The sequence below is a fragment of the Benincasa hispida genome, chromosome 6, assembly GCF_027475165.1.
Source record: "Benincasa hispida cultivar pf3 chromosome 6, pf3_genome.v1.1, whole genome shotgun sequence".
Classification (NCBI taxonomy): Eukaryota; Viridiplantae; Streptophyta; class Magnoliopsida; order Cucurbitales; family Cucurbitaceae; genus Benincasa; species Benincasa hispida.
This window is the reverse complement of record NC_143483.1, coordinates 42,710,845-42,720,264: the sequence shown is the minus strand read 5'-3', so window position 1 is coordinate 42,720,264 and position 9,420 is coordinate 42,710,845. Positions and strand designations below refer to the sequence as shown.

The following is a 9,420-nucleotide window of genomic DNA, read 5'->3' as shown; positions in this document are numbered from 1 at the left end:
AATAAAGCTAGATGTGACCATTTAGCACATTAAAAAAAAAATTGAGAATTAAGATATCGAAATGAAATTCACAATTACATGAACACAACCTTGTTATTAGATATTAATTTTGATTCAAAATAAAAGGGATAAAAAAACAATCAACCAAATTATTTGGATAACTCAAAGCTTGTGTATTCTACTATTAAAAATATTAAAAATTTAAGACATTGAAGTTAGTACAAATGTAATCATTTTAAAGATTAATAAAATTTGTAATGTACCAATTAAAGATCCTCTTTGATTGGGTAAGGTACAATGATATACATTCATTGACAAGATAATTTGGTAGTGATTTATGGAGAAGTTAGGAGAAATGCATGTGCTTATGTTCCCAACTATTTTGTTAATGGCCCATTTTGGATTTGATATATTAAGGTCAAATCAAAGGACATCCCTTTAGCAAAACCCAACTAGTCAAGTCCTAAGGCAAAAAGCAAGAAAATGTGTAAATGTTCCCCACAATTTTTTCTATTCTCTTTAAGTACTAGCTAGCCTAGCTAACCCACCACTCACTCACCTCATCCCTTTTGTCTATGCCCTAACTTCATATTAATTAACATGTTAAATCAACAAATTTCATTATCTCCCGACTTTGATACATGTATCTGTTCCATTTTTAAATTTTAAAACGGTTTTAAGTAAATATCTCTAGATTTTTTACTTTAAATTTAATATATAAACACGTAATGTCAATAACGTTATTAAAGACTGGTGATTATCTAACATGATATGCTAGAAATAAATAAGGTAGAACAAAGATAAACAAAATAAATAAGTAAAATTTCACTGGGCTCTTATACTGGTCTTTAATTCTTTTGAAATGGAAAAAAACTTTTACTTTTACTATTATTTATTACTTATTTATCAAATTTATTTATTTTTTTAGTTGGTTCTCTAGCAAATAATTGAGATATGACCTATATTGTACTTGGTTCAAATGCAATTTTATATGTCCTTCCTTTACTTTAAAAATGGATGAATAAGGATTACCGATGCACAAGACCCCAACAATGAAAGAATATATACCAAGAAAACTTTTTCCATAAGTAGGTACTATACATACATATATATCAATCATTAAAGTAGCAGCTTTCTTGGATTATCTTTCATTTGGTATGTCAATTCTATATGAATTTGAAATATTTCTTTCACACGTCTAAAAAATTATCTTTTTTTTTTTTTTGAAAAAAAATTACATTTTATTTTCAAAATTCTTAATATAATAAGTGTGTTAGGTTATCAGGTTTCAACATGTACTATTTTAATCTCCGAATTTTCATTAAAAAAAAATTTAAAAAGATTCCTAATGTTTTTTTTTCATATTTTAAATGATGACATAACATTAATTTTATTTTTTTTAAAAAAAATAATATATCTTCCTCTCTTCTCATTCTCATTCATCCTTTCCTCCTCTTCTTCTCTTCTCTCATTCTTCTTTTTGCTTTTAATTTCTCCAATTGAAAAAAATTTAATTCAAAAATATTTAGGGTAAATATCAATTTATATCCTTAAACTTTGAGAGTTATATCATTAAAACTTTAGACTAATAATTGTATTAATTTAAATGCTAAATTTTCATAAGTGCATCATCTCTTCCGATTTGCTAATATTGTGTGAAACTTATAATTTAAATTCATTAAACTTCTAAATTTTCACAAGCCACCTTACTCGAATATCAAATGCTATGTCATCATTTAAAATAATGAAAAAAAATACTCTAAAGACCTTTTAAATATATTTCTAAAAATTCAGAGGTTGAAATGGAACATTTTAAAACTTTAGAAATCAAACAAATTTAGTATATAAAACTCAAAGACTAAAATGTAATTTTATTTATTATTATTATTATTATTATTTGTACTAGCTTGCTTTAAACAATGTGATAGTTACCCGTGATCAAATAGGAAACAATAGCTTAAGTTTCATTATTTTATTTTATTTGATTTATTATTATTATTATTTATAAGAGACGATTGCTAATTGATAAGTAGGAAATGACATGTCCCATTTAGTTAGTAATGGCTTGTAACATAACAATGTTTTGTGAGATAAAGATTGACCAACATCATAACATGTTAATCAAAACATAGTAAATTAAAACTAAGTTTAAATGTGAACAATGTAACTTAACTAAAACAAAGTTTGAAAAAACAAACAAACAAACATCCTCAAAATAATTATATATATAGGGGTCTTTTTAAATATAAAAAATATTTAAAAATATTTACACTTTATAGCAAAAAATTTCAAAAATATTAATACTTTTGAAATTTTTTGCTATAAAGTGTAAATACTTTAGAATTTTTCTATTTATAAGAATATATATATATATATAATTTATACTATCAAAAATTAATATTCACTTATATATATACTAATTTATTTCTAAGCTTTCATGCTTTTAATCTTCATGTGATGGAATCATTTCATGATTTTTGTAATATTTTTCAAAAATCAACTTTTGGAAACTAACAAAAAAGTAGTTTTCAATTTTTTAATATAGATTTTTATTAGGAGTTTTAAGTATTCTTAAAAAAAAAAAAAAAAAAGGTAAAAATTATAATTAAAAAATAAAAAAAAACAAGCATAAATTTCAAATATAGGCAATTAAAAATAAAGCTATTATCAAACGAAATTCAGATGGTTATCAAACTACAACAAAAAAAACTAAGTGGTTCGTTGAAAACATGTTATTTGTAAAAGAAAGTAAACATTTTATACATTTTAAAAATTTCTAATCTCGAAAATCCTTTTCTCTTATCTCTTATCCTTTTTAAAAGAATATTACATGGTAGAAATTTATTAAATGAATCGTCCTAGATTTGCTAATTAACATTCAAGGATAACAAAGATGTTTGGAAGAATTAACCAAATTATAAGAACTATAATAACACACTTTTAAAGCTATGGAAAATAAATTAAGATTAAAAGGTAAAAATAATGATTTAATCCCAAATTAATTTAATGTTCAAGGTCAACAAAAAATGGCTTGCTCAAAAGAGCAACATCCTAACAAAGAAGACACATAAATCATATTAGATATTAGTAAGTAATTGAATAATTTAATGCAATGGAAGGTCTTGTAGATAATTTTTTTAAAATAGATTCTTTTCTTTTTTGTTTTATGTCATGCTTTGAAAGCTAAGATTAGTGATTGATATTTAATTAATTACTCTTGTATAGACCTTTTATTTTGAATTTACTGATAAAATATTTTTCTCTTTGTTTTTTTTTTCAAGATTAAAAATAAATATTTTTTCTGTTTCCTTTTTAAAAATGAAAGTTGTGGCTGATTTAAAAGAACGTTAACATTGTCTCTTTTTTAAACAAAGAACGTTTTGTCTTTTAAAATTCTGATGACTATTTGACTTTTTATTTTTTGTTTTTGAAAATTAAGTTTATAAATACTATTTTTACTTCTAAAATTTTTTTATCTATTTTTTATCAATTATTTTATAAATCAAGACAAATTTTGAAAACTAAAAAAAGTAACTTTTAAATTTTTATTTTTATTTTGGAATTTGGCTATGAATCCACAAAGATGCAAATTATTGTAAAAAATTTCAATGTCTATAGAAGTAACAATTTAGTTTTTAAATTGTAGTTTGTAATGATTTAGGTTTGTTTGATAATCTTTTCGTTCTTGGTTTTTTGTTTCTGAAAATTAAGCTTGTAAACACTACTTTCACCTCTAAATGTCTTCTTTTGCAATCTATTTTTTATCACTAGTTTAAAAAATCATATTAAAATTTGAAAATTAGAAATAATAGCTTTTAAAAACTTGTTTTTTTTTAAAAAAAAAATGCCAAGAATTCAACCATTGTACTTAAAGAAAAATGCAAATCATTGTAGATATTGGAAGAAAATGGGCTTAATTTTAAAGAACCAAAAGCAAAAAAGGAAATGGTTACGAAATGGAATTAGATATAAAAGACTAAACTGTTATATAACCAAACACTTCTCTTACTTGTGAACTTGAAATATGAATAAGAGCCAAACAAATGGAAATGAACATTAATTGGAAAGGAAACTTGAACACAAGATCTACTCGCTCTGATACCATCTTAAATCACTAATTGACCAAAAAGCTTAAGCTGATGAGTTAAGATAAATTTAATTATATCATCTAACAATTCTTTTTAATTAAAATTAATATTAGAAGTTTAATTCAGGAATTTTCAAACTTTCTGTTAATAGGTCTTGAACTTTAAGTTGTCCATGAATTTTTTAATTTTGCCATGAAATAAGTACTTGAGTTTAAAAAAAAAAAAAAAAAAAGTCTAATAAAATTTCTATTTCTATACCTTCAAATTTTGTATCTAATAAATTCTCTAACAATTTTAATTTTGTATTTAATAGGTTATTGACCTATTCAACAGTTTTTAAAATTCATAAATTTATTAGACATGAAAAATGAAAAATTAATAATTTATTAGATAGATAATTACAATGAATATCATTTTTTTTAGTAATAATAACTAAATGTATAACAACATTTTAGTCAAATCGAACATAGGTCAATTGACATATGAGTGTGTTAGAAACTATCGAAGTCCATAGTTCAAATCCTACTTTGGACGATTATATTTGTAACCATCCTTTATTAAACACAAAATTTAATCTTATACACTTAACTTTAAAAAATATTTGAATATGTAATGACCTATTAAGTATATAAATTGAAAGTTGAAAGATGCCTTATTTAAATTCATGAAGTTATTAGATACTTCCAAAAATGAAATTATTAAATGAGAATGATGGAAGTAAAATGGAATAAAAGTATTAATATGTCAACATAGAAAATTGGCTGCTAAATTTTAAAATCTTTGAATAATTAAAGTTACATGCTTCCATCAAATACATTATATTATTATAAATGACAGCTACTCCTACATCCTTGTCGGTGTCTTTTGCGTATAAACATAAAAAAATGGTTTTGTTTTTTTCAATTAAAAGTTGTATAGCATTTCCAATTTGCCAATACCTTGGCCTTATTGATAAAAGTTTTGAAAGCAAATATAATGGATTGGAGGTTTTTAATAAATAGGAAATGAACTATATAATAATACGTATATCTATATAGATATGAATATATTTGATGTAATCGAGTTGTCAAGTGGAACCATATAATTTAAAGTTAATCTAGTGAGCCTTAAACTCAATTAGTCTAGGCAGATTGCAACCCAATCGAACAAGTGTATAGTCCAATCAGATGAGATAAGTCATATCCTAACTTCAAAAAATAAATAGAAATAAGGTAGGAAGACACGATGTTCAATAAGACCTCTTTAAGAGTCTATTATCATCGTACTCTAGATCGATCTATAACATTGACTTATCCTATATTTTAGCAATTTTTCTATAACCACTTGTACAACTATATGGGACAACTTTGGTGACTGTTAAACCAAATAATTGATTCAGATGATAGTTGTATCGTGAAATTACCACTATCTTAGTTACTCGGTGCTAATCATCTCACCTTGGTTGCTCTCTATAGTTAAAACAATACCTTAAGAGACAAACACTTGCTGAAAAAAGGTTGAAATCTATAAGTTTTTTGTGAGGTTGTTTCTTCAAAATTGAATTTTCCAAAAATATCAAGAACAAAGGTAAGAATGTTTTAGATTTAAATTGATTTTAGATCCACAATTAATGAAAATATTATTAATAATATAACACTTTTGGTACAAATTGAAGATAAAAATTGTAGAGTAATAAAAAGTTATTTCTTTTTACGCGCACTACAACTACCTAATCATCTCGCTTGTCTGTCTGTCTAACTACTGTAGCGTGCATGCATACGGAATGATTCTACTAGGCACCACGAGCACATGAAAGTCTTGGTAATTAAATAAATCCTCCAAGCAAATTAAAATCTTCCTTCAATTCTATACCATAATTCTAATAATCAGACTCAAACTAATTTAAATATTAAAATGCCTTTGGCAAACAAAATACATTGGTATAGGACTTTTTAAGATTCTGCAAAATAACTCTGATTCTAGTTATTTATGTTCACTTCCTTCAATGTTGTAATTATTATATCTTTTGTTAACAAGAGTGTAGTTCAATTGGCATAATGTTCATACTATCAACCTCGTGATTTGAGATTCAATTTTCCCACCTCATACTTTAATTACAATACCTCTTCAAAAAAATTACTGAACACTCCTCTTCAATTTTATTTAAAAAGAAATGGGGGCAAATTGGTAGAATGTTATGCAAATAGTATAATTTTATGCCTACTTTTGGGACTTGGGAGATAATTTTGCTGAACTCAAAATTTAAAAAAAAAAAAAAAAAAAAAAACAAATTATAGGTTGTTTCTTAATTAAAACTCAAAGCAAAAAGTACAAGTTTAATTTTTGACATAAAATTACATTTCTGTTTTGTTAAATATAACACATGGTTGGTTGTCTAAATTAATTGATTTGATGCAAAATCCATCTCTTCACTTTTTAATTAAGAATGCTCCCCCATCAATCTCAAATGGATCAGCTTTTTCCTTTTTAAGATGTGTTTGGAATATGTTTTGAAGTATTTAATTTAAAAAATAAATCATTTAAAAAAATTGGAGTATTCAACGACCACTTAAAATAGTTTTTTAAATATATTTTAATTCTTTATTTAAACAAAATTATTTAAATGAAAATAAATTTTTAAAAAATATTTTTTTAAGTCAATCCAAACGAGCCCTTAATCCATGTGAGATTAATAAATTTTACCATTCTCAATTCCGAAATTAATGATAACCCATAAAATTTCAAAAAAGAAAAAAAAAAAAAAAACCTCTTATTTAAATTGCATATTTAATCCTTATAGAACAAAAATATAATTTAATTCATATAGTTTGATAAAAATAACTCTTATAAATAGTCCTTAAATTAGGAACTACACTTATGAAAATAGCGAAATTTATAATTTAATTATTATCAATTTTACTCTAGACTAGACAATGAATGTACGTACGTATTTTCATACTAGCCAAGAAGTTCCTACATTATACATTTGGTATTTATAACAACATTATTATCATTTTATTTTATATTAAAAAAATTAAAATTTTTCTGACCTCTAACTTATAATTTGTATATCTCTCACTTGAGTGTGACATCTCCATTTGGAACTTAGCTACTTATTAATTAGATTCCCACATGTGTCTCCCTCTCTCTCTCCCCCCCACTCTCTTTTTAAACTAAATTAATAAATCTCAATTATCTTACCAAATATCTCAATTTACTCCACTTTTCTCCATGTTATTCTTATTATATAATTATCTATATATATATATATAACTTCCCCTCATTTACTAAAACATTTTTTTTGTTTTATAATTTTGCCACAAAGAAAAAAAAATTAAGTGGTTTTGGAATTGGAGAAATCCTTATGGGAAGACACTCTTGTTGTTACAAGCAGAAGCTAAGGAAAGGGCTTTGGTCACCTGAAGAAGATGAAAAGCTCCTCAACTATATCACCATTCATGGCCATGGCTGTTGGAGTTCTGTCCCTAAACTTGCAGGTCAATTCTTTTCCATTTTCCTTTCTTTTCTTAATTTAATTTCTCTCTTCTTCTTTAAACTCTTTAAATCTTCGATTTCGAAAAAAAAAGATAATTATGTCTTTAACGGTTGAGATATGTTCATGGTGGCAAGAGAGCGAGAAAGTTAAGAGATGAGAGAGTTAACAAATTTCGATTTTAATCTTCGACCTCAAAAGAAGATATAGATGCCGTAAGAATTATTTTGGATTTATTTATTATTATTATTATTATTTTTTGAGAAAAAATAAAGATTTAATTTTATCAAAAAATTCTATTGAATGTATAGGATTACAAAGATGTGGAAAGAGTTGTAGATTGAGATGGATCAATTACCTTAGGCCAGATTTGAAGAGAGGCCCCTTCTCACAACAAGAAGAAGATTTAATCATTGAACTCCATTCAGTTCTAGGCAACAGGTTTGTTCTAATTCAAATACTTTTTACTCAATTATGAGATGCATTTGTTTAAGAGGTACCTCAAAATTTATATGAAGTAATCTTTTTAGTTTATGGAAAATTAGAGGAAGTAAATTTGAACATGAACTTCTTATATAATTATCCTCCTCTTTTCTTCTATGATCTTGTTCTTATTTTCTAATTTCGCTCAATGTATCATTTGCTCAGATGGTCACAAATTGCTGCTCAATTACCTGGAAGAACCGACAATGAGATAAAGAATCTATGGAATTCGTGCATTAAAAAGAAATTGAAGCAAAAAGGCATAGACCCCAACACTCACAAGCCTATCATAGAGCAAGAAATTATCAACAATAGTGACAATAATGACAACATTATCACTTCCGATGATAAAAAATGCCATGAAAAAAATTCTCCAGTTGAAGAAGTAGCTCCAACAAATTCAACAACAACAAAAAAATCCATTGGAAGTTTCGACATATCAACTACTACTACTTCTTGTAGTTTCTCAAATTTTCACCAGCTGAATGACAGATCGAATCACATGAGTTTCCCTATAGTCCAAAACAATAATAATATTAATGCCACCCCTTTTGAGGCCATTTCAAATTTTTTTTTCCCATCTCCAAATTCATGTGTTGTAGCTCATGTGAGGCCTTCTATTAGTCTAATTCCTTCTGAAAACAGTACTCCTTCTATTGTAAGTTCTACTTCTGAAGTAGTAGTTCATAACAACAATAATAATGGCTTCTTGTGGCATTCAGATGATCAGTTTCTTCAAACGGCCTCAGATCTAATGAGAAACGATTGGCATCATCATCAACTCAATCACCGCCACACGACTCTCCAAGCTGAAATGTTAGGGCAACAAACATTCCCATAATTCTACAATATATCACGGTATTATCTCATTTTGGATTCTAAACTTAATTAGCTTTCCATGACTTTGCTTCACTTAGGAGCCGAATGGTCTCGTACCAATGAAAATGTGTTGTCTTTTACTTATGTACAATAGATTTTTCTCTGATTATCACATATTCTTCACTTTCCCAAACAACCTCTTTAATTAGTTAGGCTTTAAAGATATTTATATTATGGAAGAGTATAGTCAACATGAACCACTTCTAGAAGTGTGTAAAGTATCCTTAAAGATATGAAATTTGTTGCTATTTATTATTATTATGAGTAAATATTGTTTGACAATATAATACAGATATCATCTACACTTTTATATTTGAAGTTGTAAATTACCCATTGATTTGTGCTTAGATTTGGAATTTTATTTTATTTTATTTTTTTTAAAAAATGATTATATATAGTATTTGGTGATGAAAAATAGAAGTTTCATAATCAATATGTATGTGATTGAGATAACATAAGGGTTTAGTTTTTGGTTATGAAGTTGTGAAAGGATTTCCT

General features: G+C 25.7%; 1 protein-coding gene across 1 annotated transcript; it reads left to right on the top strand.

The window, feature by feature from the left end:
• The first annotated feature begins 7,343 nt into the window (after window positions 1-7,343).
• On the top strand, window positions 7,344-9,036 carry LOC120079568 (myb-related protein 308-like). Its single transcript, XM_039033796.2, has 3 exons — window positions 7,344-7,564; window positions 7,872-8,001; window positions 8,209-9,036. Exons 1-3 carry the CDS (start codon window positions 7,432-7,434, stop codon window positions 8,882-8,884), a joined length of 939 nt encoding a protein of 312 aa, XP_038889724.1. The 5' UTR covers window positions 7,344-7,431; the 3' UTR covers window positions 8,885-9,036.
• The last annotated feature ends 384 nt before the right edge of the window (window positions 9,037-9,420 follow it).